The sequence below is a fragment of the Bidens hawaiensis genome, unplaced genomic scaffold (assembly GCF_021521415.1).
Source record: "Bidens hawaiensis isolate Kalapana, Puna unplaced genomic scaffold, B.hawaiensis_p1.1 tig00074207_1, whole genome shotgun sequence".
NCBI classification, from domain to species: domain Eukaryota; kingdom Viridiplantae; phylum Streptophyta; class Magnoliopsida; order Asterales; family Asteraceae; genus Bidens; species Bidens hawaiensis.
This window is the reverse complement of record NW_027502879.1, coordinates 7,946-32,186: the sequence shown is the minus strand read 5'-3', so window position 1 is coordinate 32,186 and position 24,241 is coordinate 7,946. Positions and strand designations below refer to the sequence as shown.

General features: G+C 39.1%; 1 protein-coding gene across 1 annotated transcript; it reads left to right on the top strand.

Moving 5' to 3' along the window:
• The first annotated feature begins 20,030 nt into the window (after positions 1 to 20,030).
• LOC143606308 (putative WRKY transcription factor 4) lies at positions 20,031 to 21,869 on the top strand. The gene is made up of 3 exons (XM_077082117.1): positions 20,031 to 20,532; positions 21,308 to 21,460; positions 21,620 to 21,869. The coding sequence occupies exons 1-3, from the start codon at positions 20,144 to 20,146 to the stop codon at positions 21,867 to 21,869; spliced, it is 792 nt and encodes a 263-aa protein (XP_076938232.1). The 5' UTR covers positions 20,031 to 20,143.
• The last annotated feature ends 2,372 nt before the right edge of the window (positions 21,870 to 24,241 follow it).

Sequence of the window (24,241 nt, the reverse complement as noted above, 5' to 3'; positions counted from 1 at the left end):
CTCATGCTTACCATACGATGTTTGGCCGAGAACAATTGTCGGAGCCGAGTCGTCGGAGAACTTGTTTCCACCAGAGAGAGAGAGAGAGAGAGAGGCGGAGAGAGCAGAGGAAGAGAGTGAGAGACGGAGAGAGAGTGAAAGAGAGAGCAAAGAGAGAGACGTTGGGGCGCGACGACTGGCTTTCCGGTTGCCGGAAAAACGACCCGGAGAGGGGAAAGAAGGGGGTTTTGGGTGCGGGGGTTACCGGAGAACCGAGAGATGGAAGGAGAGTGGTGGCGTCAGAGGCTTCTCGCCAGAAAAGTGGGTCCGCCGGAAAACGGCTAGGAGGGGTGGCGGCTATATGTGTAATGTTAGAGTTAGGGTTTGTTGTTTATATAGATGGTTTATAAATGTTTAACGTTGGCCCCTCATGTTTGATATTTAGTTAAAAATTATTTAAATCTTGTATAGCTTTAAGGATATCCACTTTAGTCCCTAAAGTTTATTTAACCAAACTTATAAACTAAAACTAACGGAATTTTGACAAACCTCGCACACGCTAGAGTTATATTATCAATGATTTGAGAAATTTCCGGTTCGGGTTTACAAACTTAACCAAAACTACGAAGTATAATTAATTAAAATAAAACGCGAAAAATCGACATGTTACAAAATGAATATAAAACGAGACCCGAAATTGACGAATGTCACAGTATCCCCAACTTTTTGGAAATTTCGTCCCGAAATCAAAATAAACTTAAAGAAAAAGTAATTATTAACGAATATTGTCTTTAGTAATGTAATTGCATGAACAATTTTAAGCAAAAGAATAACGTTAAATCTTTGCATGACTCGAAAAAAAACGCTACAAATGAGAAACAAAATAAAGGCGCTTATATATAGGATGTAACAGCGGCGTATCCACCATGCCCTTATCATGATTCACATTTTTATCATTTTTCTGCCATCATCCCCGGGTCTGAGTTATCACACACAACCGCACTTACTATGGCTTTCATACGGGGATTTCGATAATTAAGTATGCACCCATAATTATTTAGATCGTCGTATGGTCCACATGGTTCGTCCCATTGTGTGGTTTAAAAGACGTATTTTTTTTTTGAAATCCTAAACATTTGAAACGTGCATAAATCTGTTGAATTTTACACAAATTGTTAAAATAATACCCGCGGCTGGAAATTTTGGGGTTGACCTTTTAAATAAGTAGGAAAATAGAATAAATAATTGAAATAATTAAAATCTTAATGTATAACCAAGGTGAAAAAAATAACTATTTTGGTTTAGATAAGTAAAGACGATCGAATAAATGAAAACCAGGGTAGGTAATTAAGATACGAGAATTGTAGTTAAGTGTCCTCAATGTGAAAGGATAAGTAAATCATTAAAATCCATGGTTGAAAGTCGGGTCACTAAATTAGTATAAAAATCCAATGAGTGAAATTTTAATAATGAGAACTCTGATAAAAGGAAATGAGAAATCCAACAAGTAAAACAAGAATCCAAAGAGTGAAAATGAGAAATCCGATAGGTGTAAATGAGAAACCCAAAAAGTGAGTACATAAGGTCGGGGTAAACAACGTTACAATTTACAATAATGTCGTACAATGAGTTTCATACGTGTACAACCTTGAGGTTATAGGTAATTGAGAATACGATTTGTGTGAAATCACGAGAATGAGGTGAGTTTCTTTGGGGTGACGCATACGTGTATCAATATAAATAAAATAGTATTTGATTAACAACCAAAACAATTAATGAAATGTGATAAAACGTGAAAACGACCACTATTGTAAAACCATTTATATAATCATCATAATAATAACGGTTTCTAATAGCGCAAAAACTTGTAGACATCCACACATAGGCCGTTAATAGATTAGATGAATTGATATAGAATAATGTATAGAATCGTGTTTACATAAATTCTCAAATATAAATAACATAGTCATGAAAATATCGTTTAAAAGATAGACGAGATTTTGGCGAAGTTAAGGTTTTGAAAGTATTACACAAATTGTTATTGAATAGTTTGCATTCGGTCACGAAAATCAAAACACAAAAATGAAATCTCATGTGCATAATATTGTTATCAAAACATCTCATCAAATGGAAATAAAATCGCAATAATTGTGAGACTCGAATTTAATGTCGAAATATGTAAATCGCGTAGCGTATAATAGACTAAAATTGAAAATGAGGTCTTAAGTAAGGCCGTTTTATTGTTTCTAAGAAATGTACATAATAACAAAGCATTGCGGTAGCGCGTAGCTAGAGAAACATTTAAATCATTACCAAATATGAATCTTGTAAGCCAATTTGTTAAGAGAATGCGTATACATAAAGCGGTTGTGATGAAAAATATTTATAAAATAATGCTTGTGATAATAAGAAGTAATAGTTTGCGTAAATCGTTATTGAACAAAAATTTGTGTAACAATATAAAATATTTATAAACGCGTCCCAGAAGATTTGTAGAGGCATGGTCACTGAGTTTATGCAAGATGGTGAAAGTTGTAATTTGTTATTGAATAAATCTCGAATTCGACATTCAAAATGAAACCTCATATTTATAAAGTTATTAAGAGTTTATCACCTTAGGTGACAACATTTAAAACCTTGAAAACACGCATATAATCGTTTAATAATCTCTTTGAAAACAAGTCCGCATAATAGAATTTTGTTGTCATGACAAATCTTAGATTTTTGAAAGTTGATTTATAAGATTTGGACAATATGTAAATCGTTAATCTTGAAAGAGTTTATAATTTAAAAGTGATTATTTGAACACATAAGGTTGTTATAAGTACACTAGTTGTGTGTGTGTGTATATATATATACATACATAAAAAAATTTAGGGAAAAATGAAGCTTGCGTGTGTATGGGGGGGGGGGGTAGGCTTCGAATAGTTAATGGATTGGAAATTTGGTGAGGAGTGAGTGTGTTTCGGTTGGCTTGCATAATTGGGTTTTCTTGAGTTGGATTGATGAGGTTTGTTGAGTTTAGGTCGTTTGAGTGGGTTAGGCTTTAGATGATTTGTGTGAGTAGTGGTTAGGCTAATAGGTGGCATTTTGCTTATTTGAGCCCAGGTTAAGTTGATGGGTTGGATAATTTGATCTTGGCTAGTATGGGTTGAGATTTGGTTTATATATGTATTTTGTAAGGAGTGTTTGGGTTGCTATTTTGATATCAAACTCTATGGTTGGATGGGTACGGTGTGACGATATGGTTTGTAATTTGACATAGTAAAGATCGAATGATCGAGTCATAGTTGGGTAAACTTTGGTTCGTATATGTTCAAGGCATTCGTGAGTGTGTTTGTTGGTGTTTTTGAAGTATTAGGATGGTGAGTTTGATAGGTTTTCGTGGCGTAGAAGTGTCGGTAGTTAGGGCCTTTTGTTGGGTTGATTTTTTTTGCATATCTTAGACTTGCATGGGGTTTTGGGTAGGTGAGGATATAACGTTGACGTTTTAGGTTTCGTTCATATTGAGGAAACATTTGAGTGCTCGGGAAACTTTTGAAGTGGAAGGGTAGTTTGATTTAAGGTGGTAGTTTGAGATGGAGTACGGGTGTTTGGGAACTTGGGGTTGCGTCTCGGGAAATTTTTATTTATTTTTTTTTACCAACAATAAGTATTAATTTGGAAATATCATAATTTATAAATAGTGTTTGAAGCCTTCATAAATCTTTTGATAATTAGAATTACAAGTTATTATGTATAAAATAAATATTGAGGTTCAAGCTTGTGAATCACAACAATTTTTTTGCTAAAAATTTTCCACTAAAATGAGAGTTGTTAAGATACGTCGGGTCGGCTTAGGTTGTAAAATAATTTACGAGAAAATTTGAAATAAATCAACCCGCATAACGTAAATCGTTCTTGAAATGCTTAAAATTACGTAGTGGAAGACATCACGGAAAAACTAAGATAATAAGGTTTGCATTTTAAGGTTTATTGTAAAAATAAGAGTTGATCGTCATGAGGAAGTAAAATAAATTTTTTTTATAAGGATCAAATTAAAATTTTGCTTATGAGGAATTTAAAATAAGTAATTTGAATGTTAAAATTTGTTATGAGGTCTCAATATTGAATGATGAATGTCGTTTTGAGAATACAAAGTTGCGTAATGAAAATTTTTTTTACCAAGTTCGTTATCTAATATCGTGTAATGAAAATATCATGGTAAGTTAGAATGACCGACATTGTAAATCGAGAAATCGCGAGTAAATGATTTTTGTCTTTAAGGTAAAATTTCTATGAAGTTTTGCGTGAGGATTTCGAGAAAATTACAAGCTATAAGTTTGTGACTTTCTTGAAAAAAAAATCTTTAAGGTAAAATTTCTATGAAGGTAAAATTTCTATGAAGTTTTGCGTGAGGATTTCAAGAAAATTACAAGCTATAAGTTTGTGACTTTCTTGAAAAAAAAATCATGACAAAACTATCATAAGAATTTTAAAACGCGGAAAAACGTATGATATAAATTTTTATTTGTGAAAATTTATAATGAACCTAAGGTTGCACGATGAAAGTTGTTATGAAAATAAATTTGGGTAGCGAAAATTTTTACCACGTGTATTATATAATGTAGTATAATTAAAAATGTCGTGAGAAGTTTAAATGATTAAAATTTTGAAGTGATCGTCCAAAATAAACGGAATAGTTATAAAAATAAATTTTTTATAAAATTTTTGTACAAGGACCATAAAGACAATTTAAAGTTTATACAATAGGAAAATTTACTTGAAAAGTTGAGGTGAATGTAACATCCCGACTTTCAAATAATAATATTTAAATATATTATTTATTTATGGCTTAAAAGAAAATTTCTCGGCATAATAGAAAAATTATAATATTAATAAAGAAAGTTACGTTTAGCGATTTCGCGTTAATATTAATTAATATCTAATAAAGAAAAGATCATGGACTAAGATTAATTAAGGTGGGTTAGAGGGTAATGGGCTTTAGGTCCATGGGCTTTAAGAGGTATAAATACCCTCTTAAACCATCCTACAACCCTAACTCTCATTCCATCCTTTCCATAGTCTCTACACACACTCCAAACACACATACACCTTCCTTACTATACATAAACGGCCAAGAGAGAAAGAAAGAGATCCGAGACCAAATCAAGCTAACTATTATTAGATATTCTATATATAAGGTAGATCCAAGGATTTAAGTTCTTAACCAAGCCAAATGACAACAAACGAACACGAAAAGGTATGTTCTTGATCCTTACAGATTACGTTTTCATTAACGCTTGGCCTTGAAACTTAAAACGAAAGTAGATCGAGTATAAACGAACATTAAAGTTGGAAACTTGATGGTAAAATGGAACTTAACGAACTCGTACCTATGAACGGCTCGTTAAAAGAAACCCTAGATCTAGTTTGAGTGTTTAAAGCCTCAAGATTCAAACTTTATGATTTCCCGAGTCAAGTTTTACCCGGAAATGGTCACGAGAACGTTTATACTCACATATAACAATTTTGCCTATTTTTATTCATTCATTTATATCATTATATTTTTGTTTGTGACAAAACTGGTGATCTACTCACTCAACATGTGTTGTTGACAAATATATATTTTGTACGCATTTGCAAGTTATAGATTTGGATTGCTTATTGAACTGAAGCTCACGTAGAGATGACTTTAGGATAATAAATATATACAAGAATAGTTGGTTTTGTATTTATAATTTTCTTTATTTTTGTTGTATTTAAATGTGGTTTGATAATTAATAAATTAATTAGATATTGTCGCTTTATAATTTCATAATAGTACCTTGAGAGCTGTGGCAATCAGCTCACGTCCCGTTATTTTTGTCGTAAATTGGGGCGTGACATGTATAACTATGCAAGTAGTGATTGTAAACCATGAAAACACCTAGTTGCTTAACATATGATACAACCTTTGTTACTTGGTGTACAACCTAAGATGCAACAAAAAGTTGTAATTTAATATATATAGTAATTTCATCCAAGATAATATTAATAGTTTTTAATAAAAATCTTAACTTTGATTTTGACAAAGATCATAAAAAGATTATCTTGTTATGAAAAAGAAGGTGAAAGTTAAGTGATGGCACTCAAGCATCTATTGAAAACATGAAATCTGGCATGTTTAGAGCATTTGGACAGCATGATTGCTTAGTAAAATTAAGGATTTAAGGGCATGTTGTTTGCTTCTTCTTTGGTAGGTGTCACACCCCCATTCTAGGCCTAGGAGGCGTGACTCGTGGTTGGTACCGTTTTTGTAAATAAATCAGAGTAGCGGGTTTAAGCAGAAGCCTTTATAAAACAAAGGATCGTTATCATAAATATTTACATTACAAAAGAACGAGACGAGAGTCTCGTTTAGTATTATTTGTTTATAAGTTACAAAACCACCATGTTTTAATATTTACATAAAAGTCATCCGAGCCACCGGATTCTTGAGCTTACTTCGTCTTGCAAGCTCTATTCCTGATTACCTGCAAAATGTTATTAAAATACGTCAGCAACGAATGCTGGTGAATATGCTGACGCTAAAATATTTTCTTTACTTAATTACCCCTCGAGACTACATAAGTCTCGGCCCATCTTGGCTTAGGAATAATCAAGTTATAAACAATCATTATAAACTCGAGTCTCTGCTTGAGGTCACCTCAGCAAAACACCGCAGCGTTTATGACATAACTTAGGTACTATAAATATACACAAGGCCATTCCCCACTCGGACATAACTTAGGTCCGGCCCATAGTGGCTGGAGGTCGTGACCAGGCGTGGTGCGATGTGCCCACCGCGTTCCACATATGTAAGGATCCAGACAAACGTATACCATAGCCTGAGGGCTGGCTTATACTCTTATTTATAATGTTTTTAGAGACACGTAGCCTCATGTAAAGTTTTACACGTAACACGTTTGTTTATTTGAAAACAAGTTTGTAAAATTGAGGCGTATTTACCTTTCAATGGGATCGGCTTCCAACACCGTCCGTTAGTCTTTCTTCGCTATCTCGCACCTATAGTACGAGTATAACATTCATTAGTCGGATACACGATCCGGCTTTAAGACCTTTAGTCTTATTATCTCGATGAACCTTTAGTTCATTATTTTACTTTAAAACCTTTAGTTGAAAAGTAAATTTTGATAAACCTTTAGTTTATAAAACCCGACGTTTCTTCTTCATTAAGAAACGTATTCTTTCTTTATTATTATTTAAGTATACTCATTATACTTAAATAATATATTTCATAACAAAGATTATATATATATATATATCTATATATAATTTATCTTTATTTTCTTTGTTATATCTTTCTTTGTTTATCATCGAGTATAATAACGACTCGGGGTATTAAGCCGTTACAATATTTTATTATTATTTTGGTCAGGCATCATGCCAACCTTGTTCGGCTTAGAATACCCTCTATACTTGGGCAGCACTCCGACTCTATTCGCTTCTCAATGCTCACTTGATCAACACTTCTTTCTACATTCGGCACGCTTCTCGAGACACCAACATCTTGGCACGCACTTCGAGGTAATCACCGGGCTTGTCAGACAACACTTTGGGATGTCACGCAAATCGAGGTGACGGGTTCGGAAATTGAGGTTTCGGGGCACGTTTATCGAGGCGGAACGTTGCACGTATTTCGAGGTAGAGAGAGAGTCTAGAGAGAGAATATGTGTGTGAATTTGGGTGTGCAAATGGCTGAGCTCGTGGCTGCTATTTATAGACTCGATTTTGGACTCCATCGCGCTACGCGATGGGTTCCTTGGCAGGCCCATCGCGTAGCGCGATGTAGGCCTGCTGAGTCAGTGGCGTAGACCTGCCACGTGTCGACACATGGCAGGCGCCGCCACACGTGGCGCACGTACTGCCACGTGGCGGCAGACGCTGCCACCCGTGTGCCACATGGCACACGTGGCATTATCTGTCAGACACCCCATCGCGGTACGCGATGGGATACTCCTTTGGCCTATTGCGTAGCGCGATAGGTCATTATTTTCAGAAATTACATTTTGGTCCCTGGAGTTTAGAAATTGGCAGAATTGGTCCCTTGATTTTGGAAAGTTGACATTTTTGGCCCGAAATTTACATGATGTTACAGTAGGTTTCAAATATATAAGTTTATTTTAAAATAAATGTCTATAAAATAATTCTTGGGTACATTGAAGATGTGCAATGACGAATCTTGAACAATTAATCTAGATGGATCGGAGGAACGGAGGATCTTAAATTAATAATTTGGATGAGTGCCCAAGCTAAGAACCACCACATAAAATGGAGCTTGTTTATGAAACCGAAAGTTTTGGGGTCAATTCCCATTAGTGGCATTCTTGTTTTTAAAAAAACTTTCTTGCAATTTTTATACTCATCACGGATCCCAAAAAATTTCAAGAGATTTTTGGGGAAGACCATATCGGTGTTTTTTTATCATGCTATATATATGTAGTATAATGTAGTATATTGCATATCTATACTATATATAATGATAAGTAATATACAATATATAATACAAAAGTTACAATTCAACAAAGCATGTTGTAAAAGAGCAATATAGTCTTTTAAAGAATAAATTTAACGTTCATCAAACATAGTTACAACTTTGTTCCCTTAACTTTAATAACATTTTGTAAATTTAAACAATACTTACAACTATAGCCCATAATCTTTAACCTATATAATCTATTCATTTTCACTTTTAACCCAACTTCCTCACAAAATTTTAACGGTCATAACTTTTTTATACGTTAATATTTTTTGTAAAGCATTGCATGCACTATAAAAACGAGCATTTTACTATCTTTAATTTAAGTATCATATTGCTATAGCTTTTTTAGTTAAAAAAACAACATTTTACGTATTGGTGTTTGCGGTCTGGTTTTGATGGTTTTTAATTAAACTGTTTGCCAAACCGTTAGTAATGTTTTTTTGTCGTCGAAAACCGAAACCACCCCGTTGAAAATTGAAATCAGCTTAAAAGTTAAAGAAAAAAGTCAATTGTTAAATCAAACCAATGACTGGTTTGAACGTTTCATGGTTTCAAACCGAACAATGAACATACATAAATTTGTAATGTGATTACCAAATTCAGCATTTCTCGCTGCATCGTGCGGGCACCCATCTAGTATTTAGTATATGTATTACTGCAATATATGTAATATGGATTTCTTTACTCTCCTATAACATTATATGTAAAATTACGTAACATAAAGACAATTACGTATAAAATTACATTATCTATATAATTACATCACAGAGAAAAATATTACATAAAAAACGCAATCTAAGGAAAATAGAAAGAAATGAACATAATAATGAAGTGTTTGAAAGTGGTCCGTAATTTGGAAGTGTAATTATTTTTGTATTTAGCCTGCATAAGAATTATGCTAAATGTAGCAAAGTGTTAGGCCCACTGACCCAATGAAAAAAGATAAAAGGAAGGAAGGGTAATGTTGAGTGTGAGATAATGTTCTTGTCAAGTGCCCATCATTTATTTCCACTTTTCAACCGCATTTATTTACTCCACCATTAAATTTTTATTTTTTTTAATGGTAAACTTTTATAAACAACCAACAAACACCGAAAAATCACTTCCTCCACAATCGGAGGAAGTTACCAATTCACAACAAGAAAAATTACATTAACGAGAACTTACACCAATTCGTCCAATCTATATGTCTTTGAAAAAAAAAGTAAAAAGTAATAAAAGTTAAAACTAAACTTCTTACAATAATTAATTCCTTTGAAAAAGAAAAAGGTAATAATAAAAATAATAGTAGTTACAATGGACGAACTCGACCGATTCCGAATTTCTTAAAAACTATGCCAGTATCGAAACTGTCTTGGTTGGTGCTGTAAAAGCAGAAATTCAATAAATACAAGTACATGTATCTATTCTATTTTTTTTAAAACATAATACTAATATCAACAATAGCATTTGTTTATCCCTATTTATCGCTACAAGCAGTACAAAAATTATTAAGTATTTGCAGTTGGAAGTGGGTCCATGGTGGTTAAGTAAAAGTAAAGAGGTATCCTATGCATTAGCAGGTTGTACTCTAGAGTCACGAGGCTATTAGAATAGGTGGTCCAATTAAATTCACATACACATGAAGATGGTGAATTTCGCCTGGGAATTAGGTTTGGTTACATTTAACTTTTTATATATATTATGACATCATGTATTCCTTCTCTCCTAAGTCCTAATTTATAAATCTTGTTCATTTTATTTTGGACAAATATTACAAAAACCCTTACCTGAGTTTGCTAAAAAAAATGACACAACAGCTTGAACAGGGGTGTATTCAACGGTTTAACTGTTAACTCTATAGTTTCATAAAAAGAAAACTTAAACTAAAAGATAATACCGTGATATGGGTTAGGTCGATGGATTAAAATTGATTAATCCATAGTATAGAAAAGGCCACCGGATCAAAATTTTAATCAAAGGCTAATATAGGCCGCTAAAAGTCTGACCAACAGTCTAAACAATAAAATGAATCTCTGCCAAACTTCATCACTCGCTTCAACTCAAATAAGCTAAGTTTGGGCAATATCAGCGAAGATCTTGTTCGCGCTGCCTTCATCCAGGGCGCGCATGACCCAGAGCTCATCCGCACCCTAACGGGTAAAGATGGCATGCCATCCACATGGGATGCCATCATGACAGCAGCAAAACGCTATGCGGAAACGGAGAAGCAACTGGGTAGAGATCTCCCACAGAACACAAACCTCTACACTCAGAAGACGAGAGAAGACAATGTCCTCACCGCCCGACTAAATAAAAAGCGGAAGCTAGGCATTTGGCAGTCAAGGGTAAACTTTGACACCTCATCCGGCTTGCAACATCGATTGGGCGGAAGGGATAATGTACAGCCGCACCGGAACTCCAGATGGACGCCACTCACCAAAAGCGTCACTGAGATATTCGCCACTGAAGAGCTCCCGTGGCCAAAGCCTCCAATAATCCGACATCGTCACGATGCTGATCGGAGCAAATACTGTGACTTTCACAAGACAAAAGGCCACAACACTGAAGAATGCATAGACGTAAAAGACATGGTCGAAGCATTTGTCAGAGATGGGACGCTCGCGCACCTCGTGGCGCAATAAAGGCTGAGCAGGCGGGTGCGTGTAGAACCCCAGCTGGGGAAAACACGAATAAAAATTCCAGCTTCAATGTCGAGACTACATAATGCGTAAAGAACGAGATCCCGAACCAGGTGCGTATCGGCTCGATGGCACTCCCATCCCAACAATATGGAAGGGAGCTCATTTACACAGTTTGCATGTAAATCAATTCCAATTTGTAAAGAAAATGCCAAGAGCCACTTCTAATGGAAATGATTCTCTTTAGGACATCGAAGCTGATGATTTTACATTTATACTTTTCTGAACACGGGTGACGGCATTCACAGTACGTGAAGTCGTTGCGTGGGAAGGCGGTCCTACCCGCACAAACCCAATAACGTGACAAACCTTCACGCAGGTCAGTTGAAGGGGAAGAGTTCAATTATCCCATTAAATGAAAGTGCCGGTCTATCCGCACGAATCATAATGAGGAAACTGAACAATAACCTATCAACAACCGCGCGTCGAACGATTAAACCATGCAACACTGGTGACGGCATTCACATTACGTGAAGTCGTTGCGTGGGAAGGCGGTCCTACCCGCACAAACCCAATAACGTGACAAACCTTCACGCAGGTCAGTTGAAGGGGAAGAGTTCAATCATCCCATTAAATGAAAGTGCCGGTCTATCCGCATGAATCATGAAAGGAAACTGAACACTAACCTATTGACAACCGCGCGTCGAACGGTTCAAAACAAAATTCTTAAAAAGGATGAGGAAAACCTACACGCAGGTCAGATATGGGTAAAGTTTTGCCATCCTACTAAGTGCAAGTGACGGTTCTACCCGCACAATCACGAAAGAGGAAGCAAAACTTCACACCTATTATCAACCACGTTCAAAGGTTAACTTATCCTCAAAAGATGAGGAAAACCTACACGCAGGTCAGATGAAGGTTAAAGTTTAGCCATCCTACTAAGTGCAAGTGACGGTTCTACCCGCACAATCACGAAAGAGGAAGCAAAACTTTAACCCATTATCAACCACGTTCAACAGGTCAACTTATTCTAAACACTTGGAAAATTGCTAATTTAAACCAAGTATGCAAGTCATAAGTTTATAAAGCAAGAAACCCAAAGAAGGAAATAACAATCTTATACGCAAAAAGATTTATATTTCACAAACGAATTATTACAAGAATGGCCGGGTAACTACCCGCCTACAAAACAAAATCTATAGTCTATCCTAGCAGCGGGAAGGGATCTTCAGAATCAAGCTTCAGGACCACTTCCACTTGGACCCGCCCCATCAGTAGAGCGTGGCGGTTCAAGGAAAGCCTTAAGGATAGCAAGTCCATCATCAGCAGCAGCGACTTCCTTCACCTTCTCCACCACCGGATGCGGGAAGGCGGCATATTGGTTCACCGCTTGGTCATATGCAGCTTCGGTGTCCACATCGAACAAAGGGAAGTTGGAAGGCGGGACGCCTTTCTCAACGAACCCTAGACCAAGCAGGAAGCCGGCCCTTTCCCCATCCTCATGAGAAGCGTTGAGGGCTGCGCTCATGGCATCATCGTAAGTAGTCTCTGAGAAGACCCGATGCACAACCTACAAAGAAAATACAAGTGTCAAAACACCTTTTCTATATACAAAGGAAAGCGTGAAGACGTAAAGCTAAACATACCTGAGTCAACGCTTCTCGAAGAAGCCATTCCTTGGCAACCAGAGCTTCTTGGAGGGCGGCTTGAGCTTGGGTGCGGGCGCGTTCGGCTTCGCTTTTGTTAAGGTTGGCAAGTAGCACTTCCTTTGCAGCAGCCTCTTCAACGCCCTTAAGCTTCCTCTCGGTGTGGTCAAGCACGCCCCTCTGGTCCAGGATCTCTTGGAGCTTCTTGGCATCTTCCATCGCCAAGGCATCATGAGCACGTTGGAGAGCCTCTAATTTGGCCTTGAGCTCCTCGTTCTCCACGCGTAAAGGCTCAGCAACGGCTTCAGCCTTGGTGGCCCTCTCGGTTGCGTTCCTCGCAGTCTCCTTAGCCAGCCGAAGCTGTTCGTTAACAGCTTGGGCAGCCTTGGAGCGGGCCTCGAGTCGCGCTTGAACTTCAACCTCGAGGGCCTTGAAGGCCTTTTCCTTCTCCGCAGCAGCTGTGGCCAACTGTTGGTTCTCCTCCCGAAGAGCCCGCGCTTGAGATACTTCCTTGGCGCGAGCTGCTTTTAACTTGTCGTTTTCACGACAAAGCAGCTCGACGCGCGGCTGCATCCGGGCCTGGAGAACCCGAAGCTCATTGGTTAGCCTACCCTCCTGGTAGCTAGCCATGGCTTCCCCCAACGCACCATGGGGAGCAGCGTGGCGAGCCTATTCCACGCACTCCACAGGGGTACGAAGGGTTGTTCCTCGGCGTATGTTCCATCGCGGAACATACACTTCATTGGAATCCGACACTGCAAAAAACAAAAAAGCAGTTAGGAAAAAAATGATAAAAAATAAAAGTGAAAAAGGGCCAAAGGAACCCTACGCACCTGTAGGGTCTATAACAGGCCGATAGCCGCCGAACCCATCACCTGAACCCAAAGGAAACCCATCCAAAAGGTCAGGCAGATGGGAAGGTGGCAAAGATTGGCGAGTACTCCCATGCGTACCTGATGGGCCGGCCGTCGGTGCCGATGGCGGGGGCATGGTGGCAGCCGCCGCAGTCGCTGCCGCAGAATCCGCAGCAATCGTAACCGCCGGCTCGGTGAAAGATGCTGTAAAAATCGCACTTACCACCGGCGGTGACGTCATCTCGGCTGGAACAGTCGGCTCAAGGGAGTGAGCAACTGATCCAGCGGAAGCAGGCGCAGGCGCCTGGGTCGTCGCCTCAGGTAGGCTGACCGAGCCTACCGTCATCGGCGGAGGGGTACTCCTCTGCGCTCCACCCTGGAATGCGTCAACATCCACGCCTGCACAAGAAGATAAGTGCTTCAGTAAATTTATAAAGTGAAATCTACAAAAATAAGGATGTTTGTACTTACGGGTTTTCTTGAGCCTGAACGTACGGACGGGCGGGGACGAGCCCGATGGAGCCGGTCTCTTGATGCCGGTCACCGTCGTCGTCGTTGGTTCTCCGGAGGTAACAGTCGTAGCCTCCGGAGCAGTGGTCTTCTCACCACCAGGGTTCCCCGCCACCTCTTCACTATCTGACTCGGTGTCAGATAGAAGCACCGGATCAGCTGTGGAGGCCACCTTCTCCTTCCCTTTCCCGCCGGCAGCCTTCTTCTTCCGCACCAGCGGAGGACCATCTGCGGATTCCTCAGAAGAAGACAGGATGTCAGGAATTCCAGCAGCGGGTACAGCATTGAGGGGTTGAGGATAGAGTATCGCCTTACCTGGCCGCCGTTGGCTCAGGATCTCGTGGCCCAGCGGATAGACCTCCACAAACCGATCCGCCGTTTGCTCTAGGATGGGCAACTCGTTCTCGTCTAGAGCACGAGTGCCCACCCGCACGGGACCGTCAGCTTCCCGCGGGTACAGGAGCGACTCCAAATCGTTCCCCTCTAAAAAAAAAAAAAAAAAAAAAAAAAGAAACAGTTAGAAGACAAACTCATATCAGCAAGAAAGACAAGACATACCATAAGGAATAGAGTTCAAACCGTATTCGAGAAGGATGGGAAACCGAGACGCCTCCTTCCATACCCGGCTCATCCCCAGCATCACCATCCCGGACTCCGCAAACAGGTAAACCGGAGATTGGACCCGGGATATCTTCGCGAACCATTCCGCCTCCTGGTAGTTGGAAGCGTGAAGGCTCGGAAGCGCTTGCCCCTTCTTAAACTTCATGGCAATGGGGATGGCGCGGGCAGAAATGTAGAAGAACTCCCGCTTCCACGATCGGAGACTGCGCTCGGTCACGCAAATCTTCAAACCCTTAATACGGGTTGTCAGGGTGTACCACCCCTGGATGCACCTCCAAGTATAGAAGGTCATCAGGCGGTCCACATAGGGCTCAATACCCAGAATCCGGCACACCCACTCGAAGTGCCGGATCTTGGCAATCGCCATCGGATGCACCTCGATCAGGTGCACACCGTGCCTCTCCAAGACACGGTACACAAACTTTGTCAATGGGAACCTAAGGTTCCCATAAACAAAGAATGCAGCATATACCCCGATCTTGCCGCTGGGGGCATCGTACACGGTCTGGTGGGGTTCAGGAAACTCAGGCTCAAGAGACTCAAGCATGAATTTCCTGACGACGTACTGGTACTGATCGACAGGTAGAGCACACTGGCACTCGCCAGCAGTACTCTTATCGTCGGCTACAACTTCAGCATCATGGGAAGACATATTGCAGAGGAAGAAGAAACGATTTCGGAGGAATGCTTAACTGAATAAGGGAGTATTCACCAGAAATCGCCTTAGAGATGAAGAGAAGAAGTGAAGATGTGAATTACAAAGGACCCTCTTCCCCTTTATATAGTGATCGCAATTAATGCGGTGAATTTAATGCGAAGGAGAGAGAAATTGAAGGTGCAATGAAACCGTGACATGTGGCACCAGGTAAGCTGGCAACAGCTGTTGACAGGACGAGTGCCATTAATTTCGCGGCCACGCGCCCGAAAAATCGCGCCAACGCGCCGTAAAAAGCGTCTGGAATGACCATATAATGTCACGTCACCATAACTTCCTGCACGTCCTGACACAGTCAGAAGAAACCGTCGCACGACGTTTCAGAGGTTTGGACTGTTCCTATCTTTCCACCAACCTTTCGAATTTCAAAATTCAAATTTTGAAAATATTAAAAAGTAAGCGGGAAAATACCCCTTACCTTGGCAAACAAGTAACCGTAAGACGGATGCGGGTACAGTGTAAAGGCAAAACCCTTCACATACCTAGCACCCGCAGGGAATTGAAGCCAAGTAAAACCTTGGCAAACAAGTAACCGTAAGATGGATGCGGGTACAGTGTAAAGGCAAAACCCTTCACATACCTAGCACCCGCAGGGAATTGAAGCCAAGTAAAACCTTGGCAAACAAGTAACCGTAAGACGGATGCGGGTACAGTGTAAAGGCAAAACCCTTCACATACCTAGCACCCGCAGGGAATTGAAGCCAAGTAAACTTTGGCGAACAAGTAACCGTAAGACGGATGCGGGTACAGTGTAAAGGCAAAACCCTTCACATACCTAGCACCCGCAGGGAATTGAAGCCAAATATTCCTCGGCAACCAAGTAACTATAAGACGGGTGCGGGTACAGTGTAAAGGCAAAACCCTTCACATACCTAGCACCCGCAGGGAATTGACGCCAGGAATACCTTGGAAGTAAAGTAACCGTAAGACGAGCGCTGGTACAGTGTTAAGGCAAAACCCTTCACATACCTAGCGCTCCGCTGGGAATTGAAACCAAGAAGGATCTTCTGGCCAATGCTTGCGGAAACGGAAATAACATCCCCGCATAGCGGGAACGTCGAGAACTACGTTGTTTGAAGCTCCAGGATGGAATTGTTGGTTTTAACATAATTGATCACTATGTTCAAAACTACCAAAACCTCATGGAGAGTCCACACAAGTGGGACTCAACGCTCCTGACTTGCGAGGAGGTTACAGACCTACCCGCATCATACCCAAAGACCAAGCAGGAAACTCGGGAATTTCTGCAAGTGACAAGGACTTCCGCGGGAGGAATCCCCATGGAAAACCTTAAAAAACCCTTTTCAAAACCCTTTGCTTAAGTCCAAAAGTTCACCTCACTTTATTAAACACGCATGAGAAGAACATTGGACTGGGGGGACTTGAAGAGGTAGGTCCCAGCAGAGCCCAGTTGGACCCGCAAGACTCACCTTAAACAGGGACGTCTGCGCAGAAACCAACTGGATCCGCAGGACCAACCATGCTCAGAGACGTGACGTCCTTACGCGCAGTACGCAAGCTGGTCCCGCAGGAAATGCCTCCCAATGGTGAAGGACTCCGCCTGTCCCCGCAGCCTCGGATACAAGCCATTAGGGAAGGCCACCCGCGCAGCAAGGCTACACGCACAAGGCACTTAGCTCTCAATCATTCAGTGTCACCTGAAGGAATGAGCGAAGCCGGGGACAATCCCGCACAAGGGCGGGAGGGGGAATACTCCCGCCCAAATAAGCCAGTCCGTACGATACGGGAAGATCTTCTGTACTGTACCTGACGAGGTATGGGAAAAAGATCTGACTAAAGATACGACAGCTTAATGGACAACAGTATGGCGAGCAGCATGTTCCTACACTGTATGTCACTATTAGTCGCTGCCTACTCACCAACTCTTGTCATACCACGTGCGTAGCCGGCAGTTGGTGGAAAAGGAATAGTATACAGCAGGCCTGGTCGCTATCAGCCGCTACCTACCCACCAACTACCAGCAGGGCACGTGCGTAGGCTACTGTTGGTGGAACAGGAACACTGTTGCAGCCGGCCATACCTCCTTGGAAACCTACCTTCGGCTATAAATACCACAAATGGTATGACCATCTCATCTTATCACATTATCATCATATCATATCTCATATCATCATATTATACCTGCTATCTGCTCTAGCAATCTCTTAGTATACTTTTATATTTAAAGAGCAATCTAGTCTGATTCTCACGCCGGAGGGTGGTCACAAGGAGGAACCCCCCCCTTTTTAGTGACGAGCTCACGGTGTCTGTTTTGCAGGTTATCAGAAGAACCATCTTCCAAGGGTCTAACCCCTCGTGGGAAACATCTATCTAACCCCCAGGTTACCAGTAATCTGCCCGGGGTCCGGTTAGTGTTTCTTCAGGTCGATGGATTAAAATTGATTAATCCATAGTATAGAAAAGGCCACCGGATCAAAATTTTAATCAAAGGCTAATATAGGCCGCTAAAAGTCTGACCAACAGTCTAAACAATAAAATGAAGGGATAATTCCTAAAATGATCCTAAATAGAAGAGAGAAAAATAAAAAGATCCTAAATGGATCCACATTCCCAAAGTAACCCACGCAATTTTAACTGACCAGACGCTTTGGAAAAATAAACGACGAGATTTGTAATCCAATCAAAAGTTGACACGTGTAAAGGTTCTTACACGCCAGACGAGATTTTTAAAAATCTCGTCTGTTCCGACCATATTCTTAAATAAATCCACTTTTTAAAAAACAGTCCACCAAGACTGTTTAAAAATGTTTCTTCTCTGGTCAGTCCATATTTTCTTTTTCTTGAGATTTGCGTCTTTTTAATTTCGTCTTGGTAGACGCATTTGCATTGAATTTGTACCAAAGAGTTCATATTCTCATATTTTCTTTTTATAAGTTTTAAGAGCTTTAATATCGTCTCGACCGATAGGATTTTTAGTATTCCGTCTTGACCGACAATATTTTTTATTATTCCGTCTACTCCGACGATATTTTTAATTAAGTTTTATGTGACCCCACTTTCATAAATAGTATTGATCTTCTTCCTTGTTCTTAATGTTCACCTAATAAAGATTCAAACTTCTGTAATTATCTTGTTAATCTTCAATTAGGTTTCATAGAATTTGATAATATTGTAGTGTGTTACGGTGGTGAATGGCAAAACAATGATGAAGGAAGTTGTGAATACGTTCATTTTGTAGTGTGTTATTGTAAGAACCAAAAACCCGGGACCCAAATCCGCAACCTCGACTTGATCTCCTCTCTTATACTTCATTTTGTATGAATGTTAATGATGATGGATCGGATGAAAAGTAAAAAACAAGAAGAAGATATAGGAATATTGTTACGAGATTTGAACTTTAAAGATAAGAAAATATGAGAATATGAGAATATGAACTCTTTGGTACAAATTCAATGCAAATGCGTCTACCAAGACGAAATTAAAAAGACGCAAATCTCAAGAAAAAGAAAATATGGACTGGCCATAGAAGAAACATTTTTAAACAGTCTTGGTAGACTGTTTTTTAAAAAGTGGATTTATTTAAGAATATGGTCGGAACAGACGAGATTTTTAAAAATCTCGTCTGGTGTGTAAGAACCTTTACACGTGTCAACTTTTGATTGGATTACAAATCTCGTCGTTTATTTTCCTAAAGCGTCTGGTCAGTACAAATTGCATGGGTTACTTTGGGAATGTGGATCCATTTATGATCTTTTTATTTCTCTCTCTCCTATTTAGGATCATTTTGGGAATTATCCCTTAATGTATATTGTATAGGTATGGGAGATTATTAAGTCATGATGTTAATGATACTTTATTCAAATGAAAATTTAATTATTAATTTATTAGGTTTATTCATAAATTCATATGTGATTGCGCCTAGCTCGAAAGATCTTTAATTTCATGATGTATAGCGTAAAATTAAATGCTGAGTTTACACACATTTATGAAGCTAATTTTACACGAAAAACCTTTAGTTTTGAATATGGCTGATGATTAGGTGTGGTCGTGTAACTGTACATACGCGAGTTTTTTTTATCTTCTGGTATATTTTATTTGCGCTATGTACAAGTGGTTATTGATCCTCGCGGTTCTATATAAAAAATGGTTATGCATTGAAGGCCCCCTATAGCTATAGGCACTTGTGTGTTTTCCATATATTATGCACTTGTGTAGTTGGGTTATGATCATTCCACATTAAATATTGGTAACATTTATATATAAATGAGCATTAGTAGAGAATGTAAGAAATGTATTAGCACTTATACATTATGTATAGAAAATAATCATATGAAGTGGAAGAGAGAAACTAGGCAGTTAAAATGTGATTCATGAGGCACTTATATATGTACCTTTTTTTTATGTCTCTCTTATGTACTTGCTTAATGCTTTATATATAGTGTAAAGAAATCTTGGACATTAGTTTTGTCTCATCTTATATCTAGGATAGGCATTCTATATTTGTTTTAACTTTTGTATTAAGTATCACATATGTTTTTAGACTTTTAGCAACTCACTTCAAGTTTTGTAACCAGGGCCCACAAGGAATATCTCACCAACAAGCATTAGCTCAAGTCACAAGACATGGTACACAAGTGCATACTCAAGTACCACAAATTCATTCTTTTAATTTTAAACCGAACACATACCAAAGACTTCCACCTTCCATCCCAAACCATAATACTACACGTGAAATGTCCAATGTACCCCCGGTAGCCGTCGATAAGCCCGCTGATGACGGCTACAAATGGAGGAAATACGGGCAAAAACAAGTCAAGGGCAGTGAATACCCGATAAGTTATTATAAATGCACTCATCCTAATTGTCCCGTTAAAAAGCAAGTTGAACGGTCTGTCGAGGGTTTGGTGACTGAGATTATTTACAAAGGACAACATAACCACCAACCGCCTCAATCTAAGCGTGGAAAAGATACTGGTAGTGGAAGTTCAAGCCAATACGAACAAGGGTCTGAGGGGCAAACGAGTAATTTTAGCCATTCGAGGTCAATGCATCAAGAATCTAGTCAAGCTGGATATGAACATTCGGGATCGAGTGATAGTGATGGACCTCAAGCAAAAAGGAGGTACTTTTAATATTATTATTTTTTATATACTAATATGGTGGTGTTCATGGCTCAACTTGACCCCATGAAACCGCCTAAAGTAGCCACCAGTTTGGCCTCAAGGTTGTTTTTTTTAAGTTCGACTAGTTTACGAATTTTCATACCGTACCAAACAGTTTGATTTACAGTCTATACTCAAAGCCGATTAGAAATATAAAAACTTAAGTGGGCCATAGGATGTTTGGGCTATGTAGCCTTCTATATTTTACATATATGAAGTGGGTCTTATGAGTTTTAACTATTGGAACCTTATTCTTTCTTTATTTTGATTGTCTTTCATCTTTTTTATATTATAAAGGTCCAATAAACCCAAACTGTGAAATTTATAACCAAATTCAAGCCACACTAAAAGTCTATTTGGTTAGGCTTTAATTTAATTTCAATGGTTTGGTTTTGGTTTGCAATGATCAAAAACGGTTAATAACTGTCTGGCTTAAGATTTCACTTAAAACCGTCAAAACCAGACCATAAACACCCCTAGCTACTTGCATATGTGGTTTAAGAAAATATGTACACGTTTTGTCAAGTTTTTCAGCCTTATAAACATGAAGAAATACAAATTTACACATTTTATAACTATGAACAGTGACAAAAATGTACACTTTTCCTAAGTGATATATATATGGAAAAAAAGTTGTGCAAAGTCACATATGTGTTGTACTGTTCAAGGTGTAAGAACATATCTTGTTGAACAAGTACTATTGTTATACTAAGTTCTTGTACATATAATGTGTAGGAACACCGATGTCAGAGGTTCGGACCTGGTTGCATCTCATCGGACAGAACCTCGGATCATAGTCCAAACAACAAGTGAAGTTGATCTTCTTGATGACGGCTATAGATGGCGCAAGTACGGACAAAAAGTTGTTAAAGGAAATCCCCATCCAAGGTTAACAATTTATCTTAATTAGTTGTTTCTAATAAATAATAATATGCCATTAAAAAAAAAGTTGTTTCAAATGATAAAGTTTTCAACAAAACACACTATAAAACATATTTTGTGTTATATGGTCTAATAAACAACCATACAATGATATTTTATACGTAGGAGTTACTACAAGTGCACCAACCAAGGGTGCAATGTTAGAAAACATGTCGAGCGAGCCGCAAGTGACCCAAAAGCCGTGATAACGACATATGAAGGGAAACACACACACGACGTGCCAGCGGCTAAAAACAGCAGCAATAACATAGCCGCCGCCTCCTCTCAATACCAGCCGCTAGAATATCCAAACCGTCAACAACAACAACCACCACCCACCGGTCTTTTACAATTTAAAGAAGAACAGATAACATGAAGATCAATTTAAGTTTGTTACAATTGTGTAAGTCATCTTTTGGTGAAGATTTCTCATAGTTTGTTTGCTATAGTTATTATTTGGTTAAATCATATCACACGACAGGAAAAAGAGTAGAAGTTAGTTGAAAGTTCATATCATATATTGTTGTTGTAAATCATACAAAAGTTAGTGTGTCCCAGAAACAGTGGCTAGTGTTCTTTTTGGGCCAATGTTCTGTTTACTTTTAACATTATTAAGATCTTTGTACCAATATTGTGTTGTTTGAAAAATTGTTACAAGAAAGTTTCTTATTTATTTATATATATTTTTTTTGGCTGAGTCCAGTTTGTGGATTAATAGATCTAATTTTGTGCTTTTGATTTGTTTTTTTTTTTAATTTATAAATGAAGGTTCTAAAATTAACATATTCTAAGGAATTAAGGATTGAGTGATTGACAAGCATGTAAACTTTAGCCTATAATAACTTCTACTTGACACTTGCATAAAGAGTTTGAGGAAAGTGGTGGTGTGATTTTTCAGCAAGACATGAAATCACAGTTTTGGCTTTAGAACATGTTCAATGTGTTAACTTCTAGTCTAGATCATGTTGGGTTCGCGAGTTATCTCGTTTAACATGCTTGTGATATAAATTAATACAAAAAATTATGATTTATGTCATAATTGAAATTGACAGAGTATTTTACACACGTTTATAACAATAAAGGAGGAATGAACCTCACGGTTCTTTAATTTACACACGTAATTGTTTTATATACATTTGTGTTTTAGAGCAGTGTTATGCAAAAAAATAACATAAATAAAATAAAATAAGTCAGGTTATAAGCATGTTGTGTATGTGTCAACTTATGAAAATCGATGTTATTTTCTTGACAAAATTTCCAGGTTCATGTAAAATTTAAGGGTTTGTGTCGGGTTCAGCCTGCGAACATGACCTATTTAACATCGATAATACGTGACGTATTTGTATAAGATTTTTGAGCTAAATTTTGAAGGCTGTATTCTAGAAAATGGTTTAATGTACTCATGTTATATATAATTATAGATTCCAATTTTACCCATTACCAAACAATGTGTACGTATGCTTCCTGTATTCAAGGGTTATATTGTAAGTTCTAGTTTTATTTCAAAGACTTTTTGGGTGTTCACTTTCAACAATTAAAACTAAAACAAATAATATTCGTCATCTTAAATGAATTAATTTTACACTCTAAAAGTGACAATGGATCCAAATGAAGGGTAAATTTAAAAAATAAGAGTGAAAACTCAAGTTGTTTCGTAAGTGTACATCCAAAGTGTGGTCAAAAAGCATGATGGCGAGGGTAAATTATATGGGTATTGAAGAAACAATAGGAGACCCGGTACAGATTATAGATAATCTGGGGGTTAAGTAATGTTTCCCACGAATGAGGTCTAGCTGAGAAGGCTGTTCTTCAGGAGACCTGCAAAACAAACACCGTAAGCTCGTCACTGAGAAGGGGGGGGTTCCTCCTTGTGACCACCCTCCGGCGTGAGAATCAGACTAGGTTGCTCTGAATATAAGTGTATATTAAGAGATTGCTAGATAACTGGATCGCAGATGATCTTACCATTCCAAGATGTTGGAGTATTTATAGCCGAAGGTAGGTTTTCTAGAAGGTACAGCCGGCTGAATAGTATTCCTGTTCAACCAACAGTGGATTACGCACAGGCCATACTGGTTGGTGGGTAGGTTACGGCCAACAGTAACAAAGTCGGCTGCACTATTCCACCAACTGTAGACTATGCACGTCCCACTTACTGTGGATTGTACGCAGGCCATGCTGGTTGGTGAATAGGTTACGGCCAACAGTAACACTATTCCACCAACTGTAGGCTGCGCATGCTCCACAGTAAGGGTTGGTGAGTAGGCAGCGGCTAATAGTGACAAACAGTACTAGAGGGTGCTCCTCCTCGCACTGTTGTCGGTGAGCTGTCACCCTGTGATTGGCTCATGGGCTGTTCTGGTCAGATCGTCTGTCCTATCCATACCTTGGTAGGTATGGTACAAAAGATCTTTCAGAATCAGACTGGCTCATTTGGGCGGGATTGTTCCCGCCTTGCTCATTCCTTCACGTGACTGCTGAAGTAGCTAGTGTCTTGTGCGTGTAGCCCTGCTGTCTGCGGGTAGCCTTCCCTGATGGCTTGTATCCGCAACTGCGGGAACAGGCGGGGTACTTCACCATTGGGAGGCTTTCCCTGCGTGTACAGCTTGCGTACTGCGCGTAAGATTCTATGAGCATGGTGGGTCCTGCGGGAGCAGATGGCCTTTGCGCAGACGTCCCTGTTCAAGGTGAGTCTTGCGGGACCAACTGGTCTCTGCTGGGACCTACCTCTTCAAGTCCCCCCAGTCC